Source organism: Rana temporaria, chromosome 11 (assembly GCF_905171775.1).
Source record: "Rana temporaria chromosome 11, aRanTem1.1, whole genome shotgun sequence".
NCBI classification, from domain to species: Eukaryota; Metazoa; Chordata; class Amphibia; order Anura; family Ranidae; genus Rana; species Rana temporaria.
Genome location: NC_053499.1, coordinates 131,927,577 through 131,949,070, shown reverse-complemented (window position 1 = coordinate 131,949,070; position 21,494 = coordinate 131,927,577). Strand labels below are relative to the sequence as shown.

General features: G+C 40.2%; 1 protein-coding gene across 1 annotated transcript in view; it reads left to right on the top strand.

The window, feature by feature from the left end:
- The window catches only part of ADAMTS18 (ADAM metallopeptidase with thrombospondin type 1 motif 18), a 137,646-nt gene extending 116,696 nt beyond the window's left edge, over positions 1-20,950 (top strand). The window contains exons 18-23 of the mRNA XM_040329173.1: positions 226-352; positions 3,574-3,775; positions 6,379-6,570; positions 15,029-15,241; positions 18,345-18,492; positions 19,861-20,950. Of these exons, the coding sequence (XP_040185107.1) occupies positions 226-352; positions 3,574-3,775; positions 6,379-6,570; positions 15,029-15,241; positions 18,345-18,492; positions 19,861-19,994 (1,016 nt within the window). The 3' untranslated portion in view covers positions 19,995-20,950. The remainder of the gene's footprint in view (positions 1-225; positions 353-3,573; positions 3,776-6,378; positions 6,571-15,028; positions 15,242-18,344; positions 18,493-19,860) is intronic.
- The last annotated feature ends 544 nt before the right edge of the window (positions 20,951-21,494 follow it).

The following is a 21,494-nucleotide window of genomic DNA, read 5'->3' as shown; positions in this document are numbered from 1 at the left end:
TTTAATAACAGAAGTGCACTTACATATTCTCCATGATAAAATTGCATGGAAGCAAATAGTGTAATGGCGTCACGTATAGGCCACACCCAACACGTGTTTCATCAGAGAATGACATCTTCAGGGGGATTAGCCACTCCCAAGTTTTCCTCTTTCATGAATGTGTATTGTATATATATTTTTATTTTTTAATATACATTTTGAACAGTCTTATGATTTCCCTATAAGGTTTTATGACTGTGAAGTTTGTATGCCTTCAAGACCTTCAGATTCAAGTAAACTCCAGCTTGTGCAGTTCATTAAACAAGCCTTCCCCTGAGCAAAAACCATGCAATACCCAACCTTGTCCAGCCTAGTAAGTATTTCCAATACGTTTTAATTCTCTAACAATACACTAAATCATATCCTCAGGCTACCAATGAAGGTAGTGACTTGAATGACCAGATTAAATGTTTGATTTGCCCCAAATGACTACATATGAGTTTTAAAGTAAATCTGTCACTATATTTGGCAAGTGAGCCTGGGTTCACACTAAAGCGATGCAGGAACCAGCGCGATTCCAACACCGATTCCCGCATCGCATCTCTCCCGCAGGAAGTTCACACTGCCCTCTGCGACCCGCTGTAGGTGTCAATACAATAGTAAGGACACCTCCAGATCGGTTCACAGATCACAGTGCAAACTGTGGATTTGGACAGGAATCAGATCGCATGGGCACTCGCATTGCACAGACATCGCATGTGATCGGCACACAAGTGCGGGTGCTAATCACATGCAATGTCTGTGTTTGCAATAGTGTGAACCTGGGCTAAAACTGAAGGCATCAGTTAAAAATTCATAAGCAAAGGTTACCTTTTGGGTCAACCACATGTCAACACAGTGAGCAGATTTGCAGATGTAGACCATTATATGAAAATCACAACTTTTCCTGCTAATGCTGCTCAGTGCACTCAGCACCACCTTTAAACAGAACAACATATCTGTGATTTTCACAAAATCAAATATACATTGCCTACGCTGCTCACAGCCAGCACAGTGCTGCTGTCTTCTGGCACTCTCCGTCTAATTTAAAAAAATAAAACATGTGGTGGGTCTAGAAATAGAAATAATGGCTGCTCAAGGTGCAATCACCAGGCTAGAGATGGAGGCCAGTACTCCTTATGGCCACTGGCCAGATCCCTCTTTGAATTTCAAAGCAGGCTAAGAGTGCCAAAGAAAAGGGATGCTGAATTGACTCTAGGGAGCCTGGGGATTGTAAACTTGCGAGAGTCAGAGTAATGAGGTTTATTTATAATTTAATTTAGAATGGATTCCACCCATCCGGCAGAGTGCAAGATGGGTGAAATCCAGTGATATGTATTAGGGTACCTTGGGTACATGGATGGAAAGTGCATCACATCCAGCACCATGTTGTTTTAGCCTCTGTTGGGTCAGCGCTTCTTTCATTCTACTTGGAGAATGCACACTGGAGGACTGTTGATGGGCATGGCCATGGCTAGGTATGAACTGACATTGCATATAAAGTCAGGTAGGCACACATTTATATGTAGATTCAAGACCTGGAGTGGGGGTGCTTGGTAGGCACCGAGAACACCAGCCAAGGGGCTTCTTCGTTTAAATTGTACCAAAGCTTTAAAGGTGCATCTGTCCTTTAACAGTATTTATTTGTAGGATGACTGGACCAGAAGTCATTTTTTTTTATAAATTATTGTCCCCTCTATGCATCATTTATTTGTATTACTTTCTGAGGGACTGCTTGTATGTTTTCATATTTATGTATGGTTACTATAGTGTAGCTAAACGCACAACAGTAAAATCAGTCTGTATATGCAGTAAAGCATGCTTGTTATAAGGGGTTTGCGCCGTGCCCATAGAACTAGATACGCCTGAAAATAGGCTTCCTACAACCAACGTAAGTTTCCTACACCGTCATATTGTGGGCGCATATTTACACTGGCCGCAAGGGGCGCTCCCATTGATTTACGATTCAAATATGCAAATGAGTGAGATACGCCGATTCACGAACGTACTTGCGCCCGGCGCATTAATATACGCGGTTTACATAAGGCTTACGTCCGGCGTAAAGTTAAGCCTCATAAAGCAGGTGTAAGTCATGTTAAGGTATGGACCAGGGAACAGCCGTCGTATGTTACGTCGTTTACGTAGTAGTACGTAAATAGGGCTGGGCGTAGGCAGTGATTCGACGTATCTTAGAGAGTATTTCCGACTTGATTCTAAGCATGAGCACTGGGATGCTTCCACGGGATGGAGCATGCGCCGTTCATTCGGCCCATCATTTGCATGGGGTCACGCTTCATTTAAATGGATCACGCCCACTTCCACCTACTTTGAATTAGGCCGGCTTACGCCGAAGAATTTACGTTTTGCTGGCGCAACGTTGGGAGCAAGTGCTTTGTGAATACTGTGCTCGCCGCTCTGCGCAACGTCGGCGTAGCGTATATTCGATACGCTACGCCGGCATAACTATGCGCCGAGGTACGAGAATCCGGCCCATTGTTTCTCTGAACCATTTTCTATGGACGTTATGTTTAGTTGACATGCTGCCATCTAGTGACCTTTTGTGGTAATGTACCTATTTTCCATGTTTCTTTTGTCTGATTTGACACACTTCCTTTCTGTGTAATGCTCCACCCTTCTTCCTGAGTTTTGTACTTCCTGTGTAATGTAGACAGCTAACATGCCACATGTAACATGGGCACATGTATTCTACATAGCAAGCTACAGACAATATCATCTTTTGACCGCATAAGTACCACAACCTAATCATCTGTTGTATCCTGTCATCTGCTGTAAACCGATGTTTCGGATTAAAGCACCTCTGCGAATAGAATTGGTACTTGGTGAGTTCAAGCTATCTGATGAGGATTGTCCTCAGTGATTATATCTGCTTATACAGGCCAGGCATAGAGGTCTCACAAGGGATAGATAGCTTCACAACAATCAGAGTCAGAATAGGGTAAATCCTCTGCATTGTGTAAAAAGAATCCTGGCTTCTCTGATTCTCCCCTTGTTTTACTGTCCCCAATCCATGAGCTGATAGAACAGAGCCTTGGAAGCACTCTGCACATGCTCACTTTGGTGTGTAATGCTATAGAGTTTTTTTTGGAGGGTGCATGTGATCAGCACATGGACAATCGGCACTGTTCAGACAGAAAGTCAGTGGTCATGCAGCCTCATAGCACGGTCAGAGGAGAATGAAAACTCCTCCTTTAACCTTTAACCAGTGCTCAGCCAGACAGTGATAGAAGTCACAAGACTGCTATATACTGCTGATGAGACTACTGCATTGTACTACTGCTTTAATGGTAAAGTGGATAAAAATTAAGGCCTGCAGGTACAATTACTATCTGGCTGCAAATCTATTTCTGTAACATCAATTGAACTTTAGTGGTGCTTTGTATCCTGAATGGGCTTCTCCTATAAATCTGATTGCTAAGGACCCTTGTGCATCATTGCTCTGATTTATTAAGGCTGTAAATATGTGAATTTGCTCATTATTAGGGCCTTTTATCATGAAACGTGTCAAATGCTATAAAGGTTGTTTTCTGTCAACAGTTGGATTGCCAGTGATTGGAGTGCATGCAGCGCGTCTTGCGGTGGAGGTGAACAGACTCGGTCAGTGCTGTGTGTACAGAGGACAACACAAGGTGAAGAGCTGGTGGGGCATTCACACTGTCCAGTAAGCACTCCTATTCAAGTCCAGAAGTGCCATATCCAGGACTGTCCAGCTGAATGGAGCACAGGGCCCTGGTCACAGGTATTAAATGGCCTTCTGCATTGCAGGTTGGCTTTGTCACTATATTGGATTGGAACACTTACAATTTAAATAATATCTAGTATTCAGAACAAACAGCCAACAGAGCGATAAAGAATATAATAACATGTTTGCATGGAATAATGCCGCGTACACACGATCGGTTTGTCTGATGAAAACGGTCTGATGGACCGTTTTCATCACACCAAACCGATCGTGTGTGGGCCCCATCAGCTATTTATCCATCGGTTAAAAAAAATGGAACTTGCTTTAAAATTATCTGATGGATACCTAACCGATCGATAAAAAACGATCGTCTGTAGGCACGTCCATCGGTTAAAAATCCACGCATTCTCAGAATCAAGTCGACGCATGCTTGGAAGCATTGAACTTCGTTCTTTTTAGCACGTCGTTGTGTTTTACGTCACCACGTTCTGACACGATCGTTTTTTTTAACCGATGGTGTGTAGGCACGACTGACCATCAATCAGCTTCATCGGATAACTGATGGAAAAATCCATCAGACCGTTTTTATCGGATTGACCGATCGTGTGTACAGGGCTCTAGTCAATCTCTGATTTTTAGATTTCGTTTTCATACCAAGCCAGGGTCAAAAAGCACACACGTTATTTTTGGGGAAAGGGAAAGACGCCTTCCGCAAACAAAAGCTAGAAAGAATGTTCTACATAAAGTACTGTATATACTCGAGTATAAGCTGACCCGAGTATAAGCCGAGGTACCTAATTTTACCACAAAAAAATGGGAAAACGTATTGACTCGAGTATAAGCCTAGGGTGAGAAATGCAGCAGCCACTGTAAGCGGAAAAGAGGGTCAACAATGCCCATTTGCATGAATTTTTTCATCGGATATCCGATGAAGCTGACTTTCATCAGTCTTGCCTACACACCATCGGTTAAAAATCCGATCGTGTCCAACACGGTGGCGTAAAACACTACAACGTGCTGAGAAAAATGAAGTTAAATGCTTCCGAGAATACGTCGACTTGATTCTGAGAATGCGTGGATTTTTGACCGATAGATTTCCACACAGACGATCATTTTTTTCTATCGGTTTTTTAACCATAAGAAAAATTTAAAACAGGTTCTATTTTTTTTCACTGATTGATAAAAAAACGATGGGGCCCACACACGATCGGTTCGTCCGATGAAAACGGTCCATCGGTCGGTTTCCATCAGACGAACCGATCGTGTGTACAGGGCATTACATTCACTGACTATTATACCATAATGTCAAGGGTTACACTTGAGGCCCCTATATCAATAAAATTTACTACCACTGTTCTAAGGCCTCGTACACACGACCGAGGAACTTGTCGAAACTTGACAAGCTTTCTTTGCGTACACACTGTCAAGACCAAATCTCGTCGTTCTCAAGCACGGTGACGTACAACACGTACGACAGGAGGGGAAGTTCTATTCCACTGAAACAAACCTTGGGGCTGCTTTTGCTAATCTCATGTTACTGCGTGTAAAGTAAAAGTTTGGTAGGAGACGATTTGCACTTTTCAGTCTGTTACAGCGTGACAAATGTGCTATCTCCATTACAAACGCTACTTTTACCGAAGGTGCGCTCCCGTCTCATACTTTATTCTGAGCATACGCAGGTTTCTAAGAATACACACGATCGTGATTCTCGTCAAAAACCAGCCCGACGAGGAACACGACAAGGAAATTGAGACTCCCGTCGAGGAAAAAGAGAGCTTGTCGTCCCCTCCTGTCGTAAGAGAACTTGTTCTCTTTTTTCCTCGTCGAGTTCCTCGACAGTTTCCTCGATGAAAAACATACACATGACCGTTTTCCTCTGCAAAAAAGCTCTGCCACCAAGTTTCTTGATGGATTCTGTCGAGAAAAACGGTCGTGTGTACGAGGCTTTTAGCTCTTCCCCACCCGTACACACGACCGAGTTTCTCTGCAAAAACCAGCAAGAAACTGGGATTTTTTTTGGCCGAGGAAACCGATCGTGTGTACATTTTTCGACGAGGGAACTGTCAAGGATCCCGTCGAGCCAAAAAGAGACCATATCTTCTTTTTCCTCGATGGGAATGGAGAAACTTGCCTTGTCGAGTTCCTCGACAGCCTAACAAGGAACTCGGCGAGGAAAACGATGTGTTTCGCCCGTCGAGTTCCTCGGTCGTGTGTACGAGGCTTAACCTAAACATGCAAAGGACACATTTTGTCTGGAGTTCCATTTATTATGTGTCTCTAAAGTTCTCCCTTAGCATACTGTAAGTTACAATTTCCACAGCAGCCTATTACAGTGGAACAATGGACCCTATTAAATTCATATTATACACATGACAACAAAATTGCTGGTCCCTTTGGTCTTGTAACAAGCCAGATCTTATGTCTGTCACTAAATAAGTACTGATGTATCAGCCAAAATGTCTAATTTGTAGATTGAGAGGCAAAATGAGGAGAAATATTAATCCAAAAAAAATGCAGCCTTGGCCCATTACTAGCCCAAAGGACTAAGCGCAAGCTCTTCTGGTATATGTATATATGTAAGTGAGCACTATACATGTCATGTTGATATAAGCATTCTACATGAACTCTGTCTGACAACTTGCATTCCTTGTCTGGTCTAGTGCTCCCGATCCTGCGGTAAGGGAATTAGGAAACGAGAGGTTTATTGCAGAAGTGTCAACTTGGAGAAGTATAAAATCATTCCAGCAGACCTGTGTCCAGCCAGCTCCAAGCCAGAGTCCACTGAGAGCTGCATGCTTGCCCGCTGCCAGAAAAATGACAAACTGCAGTGGGTGATATCTGCATGGACTGAGGTAACCTTCACATCTAAAGAAAGAATGGAAATGTGCTTTGATTTGTTCTGTTTTAATTACATTTACTGCTATAGAGAATTTGTTTTAAAGGGTCAGTCCAACCAAAATTTACATTTTTGAAAGTAGCTGGGCATTTGGACCAGCCTACCATTTCCTTAGAGACTCTATTGGCGAGATCTCTGCTCTTGAGTTTGCATGTTTGTTGAGGCCATTATGGGAAAGTCCCTCTGTCTGGTTTGGAATTCATTGTATAATATAGGGAATGCATCAGATCTTGCCACAATTAGCCAGAATCTCAGGTGGAATAGAGATGGGAATTATGGTAAGGAGATCTTATTACTGTAGCTTTCTGTAACGGGCAGGCAGATCAGGCATAGACGGCAGACAGGAGAGTGGTAGTGTCACAGGCTGGTATCGGCATTGGTGCACAGATCAGGTAAGAGCAGAAGGCAGAGGCAGAATCTAGGAATGAGCTGAGGTCAGGGCAGGTAGCAGAGAAGGGTAGTCAGGAGCAAGCTGGGTCAAGATCAGAGGTCATACACAGGAATCAGGAACATCCACACTGTGGCAGGCGCTCCTAGGAATGCGCATGCACATTCCCGGCTGGCGCATGCGCATATGTATTCACCTCAGAACTCCATCAGTACTATGGCAAAGTCTTCCCTGACACCTTCCTTGTGTTGTAGAGTCATGGCTGAAGGTACAAAGATGTTAGGTAGATCTATGCAGTTAACGTGGTGATCGAGGGAGGCAGTGCTATTTGCAGGGACACCACTGTGGTAGTGGTGCAGAGTAAGAAAAATGTAGAAGATATAAATGTGCTATAAAAAATGTTTTTCGTGTATAAATAAACCTCTGTACCTCTAAATGAATAAGCACACTTCCAATAGTTCAGCATTATGAAGAATCCAAAATTGGTATGATGTTGCAGTGATTATACTCATGTGGTAGATGCTTGTTCCCAATGAAATGCACCAATCCAAATTGTATTTTAGGGCATGGCAGCCCCCTTCTGGGGGGGCTACCTCTGACCCCTGGTTGAGACCTCCTGTGTCCTGACTGGGGCCCCTCTGACACCTGGGTGGGACCTGGGAGCCCTGAGCTATTCTCAGGCTTGAGTATATATGGACACCTGTGTACTCACACAAACTGCCGGCAACTGCCGGCAACCAATAACATACAGACACAGGATTGAAGGTTCTGTCCCACCCAAGACACTTTGGAACCCTTAAGCTCCAGACCCCAATCCAGATTTACAAAATCCAGAGAAAGCCAAAAACACAGCTTTCTCTGCTCAATCTGGAACCTCGTATTATGCCTTAATGCCAATTCCATGTAGATTTATCCTACATTTCCACAGTGGCAGGGCATCACACTGTCACAGTGGGTAGCGACACCATTACAGATACTGGCCCAGATTCAGGTAGAATCGCGCAATATTTGCGTGGGCAATGTTAAATGCCGGGGGGCAGGGGGAAGAGGTGACAGAGATAGAACAGAGGACATAGTGGACATATGCCTCTAACAGGTGTCATGCGATGTGTTGTCAAAAACCTCTTCCTATCCAGGCGTTGCTTCCAAAATATTCAGACATTGGATTACTTCATTATTACGATGTTTTATTCTTCCAACGATATGACAGCAAACAGATTAATGCTTACGTTGTTACAGCTTAGTCAAACATCATGGCAGGTAGGCATCACAAAGTTACAGAAGGAGGAAATAGATGGTACATCTTCTATGGTGGCTATAGAGCCTCTCCGAGCAGGTTGGTTTCCAAACTTCCATCTCATCAGCAGAGTCCCTTCCCCCGTCGGGTCGGGGGTGACCCTGAGGTCCCACCTTACTATGCTCAGCATGTGTATACTTATACAAGTTTAACAGCTAACTAAGCACAAATCTAGCTTTCCAAACAAGGTTACGATGAGCTCTAACGCTCACTATGTATATTTAAGTAACATCTCCAACCTCCTTCTTGACGTATGTTTCAAGAATAGATATGGCCTAACCTACATTGACCTTCGTTTGTCTTTAACAAACCTTCAAATGCTACCATGTTTAAGCATTGATTCAGAGACCTTTATAACATAATATCAATACATTTAAAATCTAACAATTCCCCCTTAATGCACTGTAATTAACAAACAAAATAAGTGCATTCATCTTAAATAAAGGTTTCTGATTAACTTTTTTCCAATACAAACAATACAATTTAACATTTCAGATATTGTACATAAACTTTTTTCCAAAATTTGGAGATATTCTTGTGAAATATTTAACCATTTCATTCCTTTAAGAAACTATAAATTATTATATTATTAATTAATTTTTAATTTATTCTCCATCTAAATTATGTAATATTAAAAATTTTCTTCCTTTACCTTTATAAATTTTACTTCGTATAACTTCAACCATATCATATTACTATTTATCATAAAGAAGAAATAAATATATTTTTGATGTATCAAATTATATTACTCTATAATATCAATTAATAAATACAATGTTTTCATTTCTTTTGAGATTTCAATAACCAAATTTCTTCAGTATAAGTTTTTTATACATTATCCTAGACACTGAACAATTATAAACATAATACGTAATCTATTTGTTTGTGGATACATAAAAACATAACTTTCCCATTTTTGATTGTCGTATTTTTATATATTCTATCTTTATAATATATTTATTTATCCATCTATTTAATTTATCTATCCATATAATTTATTTATCCATATAATTTATTTATCTATCCATGACCAGCAAGCAACTCTTTCTTTTATTTATTTTTCAATGTTCCATATTATTTAATTTAACAATAATTCTGTTTAGATATTTTAAAAAATCCGTTCTTCCACATAAGCCTGTATGTTTTTTAACTATATTAATACTTCAAATGTATACTTTGTTATACATTTTTGTAATAACAAACTATCCATCCAACTTTCCCAAGTTATGTGTTCTATAAAAATGAATACAAAATTAATTATTCTATGTGAAATAATAATTTTATGTGTATCAATATGTATTCTATAATATAAAAGATTAAGAAACCAAAATATAACAACTATTTTTCCATATTTCAAAAAATTCAAAAAATTCCTATATTAGAATTACATTCCAACTCCCCCTTACATAATGATCAATCGATCAATATGTCACTTTTGATGTAAGTCCATATGAATAAATCATTGAAGTTCATCCAAAAATGTTGATCCTTGATAACATAATCAAAAAATAATTTGAAAAAACTAGAAGTAATAACCAAAATAGAATTTTTAGTTGTGCTTGTTTCATGGTCATGGAAGTATCCAAAAAATAAAATAACCTTCCCAATTGAAATCTGATATTTCAGTTGGCATTCGTATTGACATCCCTGGTACCTTTTAAATCTATAATTCCTAACCATAACTTTTGCTACTGGAATAAATTATGAAACATACTCATAAAAAGTAGAAATCTTATTCAAAACATAATTTCTATTCAAATTTAGCAAAGGCCTAGCCGTATTTTGTGAACAAACTTCTGAAATTCCTATACTTGTACTTTGTCCTATTCAACAGATTGAAAATAACTACATATGCTAATTTTAAAAAAACATAGAAGAACAGACATTCTTCATCCTGTCATTAACTCAAAAAAATGTAACCAATCCTTACTTTAGAAAAGGTTTTAAACCAAAAATATAACAGGCAAATAAGTCACTTAGTATTTACCTTTTCTTGAATCATCTTACCCTATTTAGACTCTAAAATACTATTGTAGTGTTCTATAATCTCTGGGTACTAAAGATGATAAGAAACAATAACTTTATCAAATACTAAAATTGCATACATGTCCTCCATCACCTGTCCTATAAAAATGAAAAAATCATTATCTGATTCCATGGTTTGAAAACAACCCCAATGGAATGTGACAAAGTTCATAACTTAGCTTTCATTTAAAAATATATTATTTTTTTCCTAGAATTACCTCAATTAATTTTATCAAAAAATTAACTAAAAAGGAAAAAATATACTTGTATACTCCTTCAGCAGGTGAAAAAAATCGAATATACTCAATCTACATATATTGCAAATCTCTCAATACTTTATAGTATCAGATCACTCTTTGCCTTTTGGATTGCTCTATAAACATAATAAAACAATATTCAAGAAGTTTGATGACAAAAATGCTCTAATAATGAGTAGTTCAAAATTTCTTTCATTAGCTCAAAAAAAAAATCAATTAATCAATTTGTCAGTCAATCTGTCAGGTACCTGGATATGCAAAAATAAATATTTTCATTTAAAAATAATTCTATCCATTTTTGTTGGAATCAATTATTTTTACAATGAATTTTATCTTCATTATCAGTCTGTACTGAGACAAAATTTTCATCGTCCCCCTTTTTATTCTGTGACTAATTATATTTTGTAAAAGTAATATTTTTATCAGATTATTGTATTTTTCTTTACTATACTTTACTTATAATAGCTTTAATTTTGCAAAAGAACATTTAGGTTGGGTATCCTAAATATCTTTTTTTTTCAGAAAGAAACTTAAATCATGTTTAAGTATTTTTCCTTTTTAACCAACTTATACAGTATGGTTAATTGTAACCACATGCCCTGTCACTCTGACTGCTAAACAAACAAGTCTTAAGATCACTTTTTCAGTGTAGACAGACATTCAGAAAGTTTCATCTGTGCCTCCTGGATCCATTTAATAAAAGCACAAAAACCCTCTCAATAAATATCCACTGAAAAATTGATAAAGTAACCTTTGCATGATTTACTTGCATAATTGTGGCTTATTACACTGCATAATTTTAGCTTCAACTGACCTTACTTTTTAACATCCAGTTGTCACTCAGACAAAAGCTTAATCAAAGTCTTGTGTTGACACCTCATGTTTAAAAATAACACCTTTAACAAATGGTGTAAAATCCACGTGTTTTTTTAAAACAATTACTTTAGTTAGTACTTAGTAATACCTTATTAAATATTTTTTCCATCCATGAAACTTTATTTCAGATTTCTGAAAAAAGTTTAAACACTAACGTGTTCAGATCCATAGGGGAAAAAACCCTTGTCATGACTGACCATCTGCTTAGTAACTCGACCTCCATTTCTCTGTTAATGACACACTCTCAGAGAAAGATCTGTCACCGTCAGTCTTAGCTACCATTCACTATACAATTGTCAACCAATCTCTTTTTATAGTTTTTACAATTTTTAACCTTTTTTCAAAATTTTAAAGCATATTAGGTTTGTACATCTGCTAAAAATTCATGTACATAACGTTATAATATGACATTTCTTGATTATAATAATGACAAAACATTGTTTAGGAGAAAATCTCATGAAACTTCACAGATTAGTTCCAGCCTAATGAACTGTGAATTGGCCAATTTCCTGAGAAAATTCCTCCAAACAAAATTCTCATTCTCATTAGAAATAGTCAATTATAAAAACTTTTAACAATACTTTTTCTTCAATTTTTGCTAATTTTAGATTGAACAAAACTTTCATATTTTAATATTTTTCCTGGGTAAACTTTAGTATTTTAGAACAATTTACTACTTTTAATTAAATAACCAAACCCAAGTTTAGAAACTTTTGTAAAAATTGCTCAATCCTTAACTTATTATTTTCTACAACCAAATCTGTAAGATTTTTGTTAAATACTAAATACCTTGTTGTTTACCATTAACTGAATTTTATACAGTTCTTACATAATCTTAATCAATAGTTTTTCCTTTAAACTTCTGCCCCTGTATGTGCTTTGAATGACATGCAATAACACATTTCTGTTGTTTTTAGGCTAAAATATTCCTAAACATATATATGCAGCATTAAACTTAATTTCCTTATTAAAGAACTTTTTACACTCTGGTATTAATTAATTAATTACCCCACTACTGTTTACATGCCTGCACATATATATATATATATATAGAATATATAAATTCCCGAATATTACTGAGATATACTTCTGAACCTTGAGATTTTTAACCATCCCATGTTAACCCACTTATATAAAAAACATATTTACCCCTTGTTTAGAATGATTTTCCTGTGTACACTTAAAAAAACAAGAGATGCAATGTCCTTTAACTTTGTCTTCTTTAGTTTCTTTCGTTCGTTTGTTACATTGACTGTCTTTGGTGATTTTTCTTGTTGCATTTTCATGTTGCTGTATCTTCGTCCGTTGCTTTTCTTGGAAGAATAATGTCCTTATTTTCTTTGAAGAATTAATTTTCTCTTGATCGTGGCTCGCCTTCTTATTTTTGTTCTTTTTCCGTTCCTTTTGGCTCATGTGTTAGTGTAAATGTTTATTTAAGCTGTAAAGTAGCCTCAAGTAAACAAATGTAAAGATGCGTGCGTAAAAAATAATGTCTTTCTCCTTTTTGTGTATGCGAAAGGAATGTATAATGTATAGTGTATTCTTGGACAGTTCAAACATCAAAATCCCGACTTTCAATAGCTCACTCAAAGTGTACATCTGCCTGTGTGACTACAATGGTGGCCTTAAATATAACGTGAAGCTTCTATTTGGCAGCTTTCTTCACGTACGTAAACGTCTACGATTTTTCTCCATAACCTGAAAAGTCCTCAATGGATTTTGCATGATATCTTGAAACCTTCTGTCCAAAATAGCTTTGGCTCAGTAGCCCTGTGTAAGCCTTGTACGTTTTTTTTTTTTTTTCTTCTGCTCGTAATCTACAAGCATTCTGACAGGTGAGAAAACAAATAAAAACTCACCCTGTGTTTTAGAGCCTTCTCATCTTCTGTTGGAAAACAAACGCCTGTTTTGCTAGGTTCTGTGGTCGTATTTTTCTTCAAGGCTTGAAAGAACATTTTTGACTTCATTTCTTCATTTCCCCCTTGTCAAGGCTTTAGGAAAAAAAATGACCAGTCTGGCTGGCAATCGCCAAATGTTAAATGCCGGGGGGCAGGGGGAAGAGGTGACAGAGATAGAACAGAGGACATAGTGGACATATGCCTCTAACAGGTGTCATGCGATGTGTTGTCAAAAACCTCTTCCTATCCAGGCGTTGCTTCCAAAATATTCAGACATTGGATTACTTCATTATTACGATGTTTTATTCTTCCAACGATATGACAGCAAACAGATTAATGCTTACGTTGTTACAGCTTAGTCAAACATCATGGCAGGTAGGCATCACAAAGTTACAGAAGGAGGAAATAGATGGTACATCTTCTATGGTGGCTATAGAGCCTCTCCGAGCAGGTTGGTTTCCAAACTTCCATCTCATCAGCAGAGTCCCTTCCCCCGTCGGGTCGGGGGTGACCCTGAGGTCCCACCTTACTATGCTCAGCATGTGTATACTTATACAAGTTTAACAGCTAACTAAGCACAAATCTAGCTTTCCAAACAAGGTTACGATGAGCTCTAACGCTCACTATGTATATTTAAGTAACATCTCCAACCTCCTTCTTGACGTATGTTTCAAGAATAGATATGGCCTAACCTACATTGACCTTCGTTTGTCTTTAACAAACCTTCAAATGCTACCATGTTTAAGCATTGATTCAGAGACCTTTATAACATAATATCAATACATTTAAAATCTAACAGGCAAAGAGCAAATTTTTTTCTCTGCGCCCACGCAAATATTGCGCTTTGCCCGCGATTCACGTAAATTGCGCGGGCAATATGCTAAATAGCCGGGCGCAAGGCTGCCTAATGTAAATGATCCCGCCGGGGGCGGGAATTATTTAAATTAGGCGCGCTCCCGCGCCGAGCGAACAGCGCATGCTCCGTCGGGAAACTTTCCCGACGTGCATTGCGGCAAATGACGTCGCATGGACGTCATTTGCTTCTAAGTGAACGTGAATGGCGTCCAGCGCCATTCACGGTTCACTTACGTAAACGACGTGAAATTTTAATTTCACGGGCGGGAGGCGCAGCTATACTTTAGCATTGGCTGCGCCTGCTATTAGCAGGAGCAGCCTTATGCTAAAGGCGCCGTACGGAAACTCCGTACCTTGCGTACGCAGGGCCCGCGCAACTTTTGTGAATCGGTGGTAGTATGCAATTTGCATACTATACGCCGATCACAAAGGCGGCGCCCCCTAGCGGCCAACGCAAGAATGCAGCCTGGGATGTGAAGGCATAAGGAGGCTTATGTCTGTCACATCCTAGGCTGCAGTCGGTGTAACGAGGTTCCTGAATCAGGAGCACTCGTTACACCGGAGCAAGTAAGCACTTGCGCCGCGCAACTATGGTTGCGCGGGCGCAAGTGCTTCTTGAATCTGGGCCACTGTTGGCAATGTTGTGCCACAGAAATTCCTCAAAAAGAGCATGTGATCCCGATTTGGTGACGGTGACCTTTAAACTAAAATTGACTTACTTTATTTTTGTTTTGTATGTTGAAAATTGTTGAAAATTGTAAGTGACAGGCACACAAATGTATTTCTGTTATTTAATGCATATGTTTCTCTTTGTGCAGTGTTCAACGACCTGTGGCCCCGGTGTGAGGAAGCGCGAACTGAAATGTGGTGAGAAGGACATTCACGGCAAAATTGTGACTGTTCCACAAAGAAGATGTCGAAGTGTCCGAAAAGTCACCGTACCTCTGGAACAGCCATGCAATAACAAGCCATGCCCTGTACAAACACCATACACTGTTTATAATGGGTGGCATGCATCTCCGTGGCAACCGGTAAATATTCAGAGTAACACACCACATGTAAAGTCTTACCTCCAACCATATGGTTTTGCTTCACTTGTACTTGGGGTATTAGGAGGAAGCTTCAAATATTACTGTGACGAAATGTCTCACACTCCGCTTGAGTGCTTTTGTCATATACCACTTCCTTCCAGTCTGGATATAGATATCAGATATTCCAACTGCTCACGAGCATACAATGAGACGGGACTTGTTTGTCTGCTGAACATGGACTCTTTATTAGAACCAGAATACAAGTCTTATATACAGTCGAAGAGGAGGGAGTTCACCCCTCCTGCTGATATTACTCTAACAATACACTTGTGAACATAAACATAAATTAACGTGAGCTAATTAACTAATCCCTTAGGGCAGACGATGTGACTCCGTGCCCGTCAGGATTTCACTACAGGTCAGACTTGTTGTCACCGATCTTCATGCAGTAGATTATACATTATCATAAGTGTACACACAGGACACCTTCATACAATAGAGGAGCTCCAGCGGGAGTCGGCCCGTCTCCTACATTGTACAGAGGCCAATGTGATCAGCTGTTTCAATTAACATGTTGAGTTCAGAATCAAACAAACCAAGAATAGTCTTTACATATATCCTGGGAGATATCGTAGATAAATATTACTGTCCCATTTTAAGTAATCCAAGATATATTTTCTCAGTCACCCTGTGCCAGGATAGCACAGGGTGACTTAGCCATAAGAGATGCATGGGGAGCTGAAACAAGGTTTTCCCATCCTTTCCAAGGAATTCTGGGTTCCATGGGCCCTCCCGTCATAATTACTATAGATCAAGTTACTAGGGTCCACCATGGAAATAAATATGTAGATACGAGAAATGTACACAATGGAGTGGATTTACTAAAACTGGTGCACCCAGAATGTGGTGAAGCTGTGCAAAGTAACTAAGGATGGGCTCAGGCATATTCACAACTCCACATGCCCAAGCCTGCAAGAAAGATTACACTGCGCTAATCACAGGCAGTGAGACATTATCCCATTTGCGGCTGCACAGATCAGGAAATGTCTCACTTCATGTGATTAGCGATACGCAGTGTAAGCTTCCTGGTGGGCGCAGGCACGTGGAGTTGCATACACGCCCGAGCCCATCTTTAGTAGTAACCAATCAGCTTCCAGGTTTTATTGTCAAAGTTTATTTGAACAAGCTGAAGTTGGAAGTTGATTGGTTACCATGCACAGCTTTAGTAAATCTCCCCCTACGAATGTATGTTTGTGCACCTTTCCTATATTTTACTAGGAAATCCTGCTTTAAAATGTAACTTTAGAATAAATAATAAATTCCCATGAGCTAAAGGAAACTTTTCGCAAAAGTTTTTGAAGATTAATACCTTTTCTTGGTTCTGAAATAACTCATATTTTCCATATTATGTCCTTTCGCAATTTGATTTCTGAGTGGGAGGATCTTCTTTAGTTATCCCCAATTGATCAATGTCAGTGTTGTATGCTGCACTGTCTCTAGCCAAGGAGCAGCATTCAAAACATTTGAACAAACTGGAAACTCCTTTGGCCTTGTGCACACTGGGCGTTTGGCCTGGGTGCATGAGGCTCCAGCGTTTAGGTGCTTTGAAAATTGAAAGGTAATTTATTTACAAGATTGGAGTCTGAGGCAACCGCTCAACCCCTCCAAAGCCCGGCATTCCAGTGAGCGCTGGAGGGGCAGAGCAGAGAGTCGGTGACAGACAGTCACCAACTTGCTGCAGGCTAAAGGCTGAGAACTGAGCAATCAGCAGTCTTTGATCAGTCAGTTCTCGGTCTTAAGCCTGATACACACTATTTGTTTTTTTTTTCACACAACCCAGCCAGATGAGCAAAAACATAACAAACAAACAAATGAGCTCGGGAGGAGCTTGTTGTACTTACTATGCAATGATAGTATAGCGATCTACCCACAGAGCTATTGGGCCAGATTCACGTAGCGCAGCGGATCTATAGATCCGCTCGTTCTACGTGAATTAAGATCCGCTCCCGCAAGTTTAGGAGGCTAATTCACAAACCACTTACCTCCAAACTTGCGACGGCGGATCCTAAATCCCCCGGCGGAATTCAAATTCCGCGGCTAGGGGAGTGTACTATTTAAATCAGGCGCGTTCCCGCGCCGATTTAAATGCGCATGCGCCGTCCGGGGAATTTCCCGGCGTGCATTGCTCCCACTGACGTCGCTAGGACGTCAGTGGTTGCGACGCTTACGTAAACGACGTCCATCCGTATTCTAGAACGACTTACGCAAACGACGTTAAAAAATTAAAATTTGACGCGGGAACGTCGGCTATACTTAACATTGGCTGCGCCTGATTAAAGCAGGGGTAAGTATACGACGGGTACACCGCTACGGAAACGTCGTAAGAAGACTGCGTCGGGTCCGCGTACGTTCGTGAATTTGCGTATCTCGCTGATTTACATATTATTTATCGTAAATCAGCGGGAACGCCCCCGGCGCCATTTTTAAATTGAAAAAGAGATCCGACAGTGTAACACAGTTACACCTGTCAGATCTAAGCCCTATCTATGCGTATCTGATTCTATGAATCAGGCGCATAGATAGGACCAGTTTACGTCAGAGATACGATGGTGTATCTGTAGATACACCGTCGTATCTCTTTGTGAATCTGGCCCATTGTGTTCTGACAGGGGGACTGCCTCTCCGCCAGAACACACCAGTCAGCATTTGCAGCCATTGGCTGCAGGCGCCGATCAGAAGATAATCCGCTGCTGGTTTTCCAGCATGCCATCCGACAGAAGCCAGACAGGCTGCTATACACACTGGCCAAATGTTGGCTGGTTTCAGTGGAACCAGCTGATATGCAGCCAGTGTGTACCAGCCTATGGAGACGGGGAGGGACAGCTGCACCTGGGATCAGTGCTGCAGCCATCTGGCCGATGATGTATATTTTTATTAAAAGCCATACTTCTCTTTTTTTATTTAAAATTTTATTTTTTTAAATCGCTTAATTTTTTAAAATAAACGTATTATTTGTAATTTATATATATATTTTTAAATGTCAACATCATCATGCAAGTGTTGTCAGTGGTAGATGAAATCTTTGTCACCTGTCTCCATATAGTGTACTGTGACTTGTGGTGGAGGAGTTCAGATGAGAAATGTCCAGTGCCTCCATCAAGGTAGACCTGCTGTGGGCTGTTTACCTAATCAGAAGCCACCAACATCCCAAGCCTGCAACATGCACTTCTGCCCTTCTACAGGAGTTCATGGTAAGTATTCAACAGTGTGTGATGCACAGGCTGATGTCCTTGTTTTCATTTTGGAGACTTTTTAAACCATTGAAGGTACAGGGTATCAAATCTGATGTTTATCACAAACTGAAGAATGAGCGGAAGTTCCACTTTAGGGTGGAGCTCCGCTTTAAGGTTCTTTACTAGCGTTAATAGAATAATGGATAGTTTCTTTATTATATTCACATTGTGATTAGTGCATATTCCACGCTGCATCCAGCACTGGATCTGAAATCTAAAAGAGAAGCCGGCATAGTAAACAATTCAGAGGTGTGACACCAGGGCTCAAGTCCTGCGGGAACAAGTGAGAACGGAGTTCCTGCACTTTTTTTCACAGCAGGAACTCGGTTCCCTTTGCAGGACTAGAGCAGCCGAGCCGCCCGAGCCAATCCTTCACTAAGCGGCGATGCCCAGCTCGAGTCACTGTCAGGGGCGGGCGAACCTTAGTAATCCTTTATGTTTCAGGCCGCTTCCTGTATATGGATTCATCGGGTAGTGTGTGGGTATTCCGTCACTTCCTCGATGCCGCAATGTCTCCTGGGAGCTTTTGTCATTGTTCCCAGGAGACATTGCAGAGGTCTGCCGCGAGTTATCGAGGGATTTAGAAAGAACTTGAACTAAGGTACAGTGGATCGCAAAAAAAAAAAACATGCGGTTTAGTAATTATGCATATGAGCGTATCATTTTTTTTTTTTTGTAGGGGAGTGGATCTTGGGTGGGAGTTCCCACACTTTTTTCCCCAGGACTTGACTCCTGAGTGACACCCTCACTCAGGGGTCAAGTCCTGGGGAAAAAAGTGTGGGAACTCCCACCCAAGATCCACTCCCCTACCAAAAGAAAAAAAATGATACATATGCATAATTACTAAACCGCATGTTTTAATTACTAGAAGCAAGTTCTTTCTAAATCCTGCGATAACTCACGGCAGACCTCTGCAATGTCTCCTGGGAACAATGACAAAAGCTCCCAGGAGACATTGCGGCATCGAGGAAGTGACGGAATACCCACACACTACGCGATGAATCCATATACAGGAAGCGGCCAGTAACATAAAGGATTGCTAAGGTTCGCCTGCCCCTGACAGTAACTCGAGCTGGGCATCGTCGCTTAGTGAAGGATTGGCTCGGGCGGCTCGGCTGCTCTAAAGGGAACTGCGTTCCTGCTGTGAAAAAAGTGCAGGAACTCCGTTCCCACGCATTCCCGCAAGACTTGAGCCCTGCCCTCACTATTCTTCTACTATCAAGGACAGCAACATGTGACTTTTTTGTATAGCTATATTTTGTATAGCTTTCTTTACCAGTGAAAATCAATGTTTGCACTAACTGGGCACATTGTCTTGTTTTACAGAAGATCCATCTTGCGTGGACTATTTCAGTTGGTGCTCCCTAGTGCCCCAGCATGGAGTCTGCAACCACAAATTCTATGGCAAGCAGTGCTGTAAGTCATGTACCAGGAAGAAGCACTTCGGCGATACTGGCTGATCTCCCAAAGAAGGCAAATTTGTATAAAATCCTGTGAAACAAATTCATGAAGTGAAAGAAGTTAATCATCAGCAAACTGTCGTTTGATCCTCCAGCTAGATCTCTGAAGGCACTGAGAACTTCCAGATAATCAGATTTTAAATTGACTGAAGTGTAGCCGTAGCTGCATTCCATGAATAGTAACAACTCAACTCATACTGTAGAAAGTAATTACACAAGGTGGCTTCAGGATAGAAATAAAATGACTTACTTTTACATGGAGGAGTATGGAAAGTTGCAGCAGTAGATCCATCTAGTATGGACTATATCACTTGGAGCTCCATTGTTCTTCAGTATTGAGTATGCAACCATAAATAATATAAAAATATGCAGCGGCGTATATACTGCAAATTGGATTTGGAGATGAACGTCAATTCTGACCAACCACAAGTACGACAAGAGGACATGTATGCCTAATTATTGTCTATACAGAACTGTGATCCCTCCGTACTCCTTTGTCTTCCACCATGGAGTTTTCTACCACAAAGGTTATGAGAAGCCTGATATTACACAGCATACTTACTAAGATATAGGAATTATTAGTATGGCCACCCAAAGGTACACGAAGAGGACATTGTGTACTGAAGGAGCTTTTAAAAGTTCATTCGATGCTTCCTTTTTGCCAACATGGAGTTTACAGACATATTTTATGTGCCAAACATTGTTTTAAGCAACAAGAACATTAAACTGCTTTCTAATAAGATGCTTTCATGAAACAGAAACTGCCATCAACCGATATGCCAAGAAGTTAAATGTACGCATCTTCGTTGATGTCCTTACGGGAGGTCCTTCTTGACCACACTGTTAAACTGGTGCTCTTTCATTAACAATACAGGGAGTTTAAGCCCCATATTCATAGGTGTGCGCAGCCTAATGCATTAGGGTGTGCACCCTTAAGCTCAAGCACACATGCATGTGTATGTATCTACATATATATGACCCCGGCACATTGATTTCCCTGCTGGCACAGTGAAAGAGAAGAGAATAAACACTTCTTATGGCAGAACCGGTAAGAGGGAGATCTTTGCCATGTTCCTGTTGCTACACAGAGTGCCAATACTAATGTGCATGGGGTGATTAGGATGTGCCTGGGCAAACTCGGCACACCCTGTGCGCACGCCTATGCCCATATTATATGGGACACAGTGTTTGCAGCTTTGGATCTGTCCTTAATGAAATAATATCTGGACCCCATTAATGGAAAAAATGTGACCACCAATTATTTCTCGTAGAGGAAACGTGCACCTCAATTTTGTTACTGCCATTGAGAAACTGCTTTTTAGAGATTTCTTTGATTAAAAAAACAACAGTCCAAGACTTGAATACTACTGGAAGGCTTCTGGTAGGAAAAATAATAAGATGTAAAAAGAAAGAATAGCTGCACATGCAACATGCCTATTTATTAAGGAATGGACCAGAGCTGAGATGAAACTCTTGTGAACTACGGTATATCCTACAAAT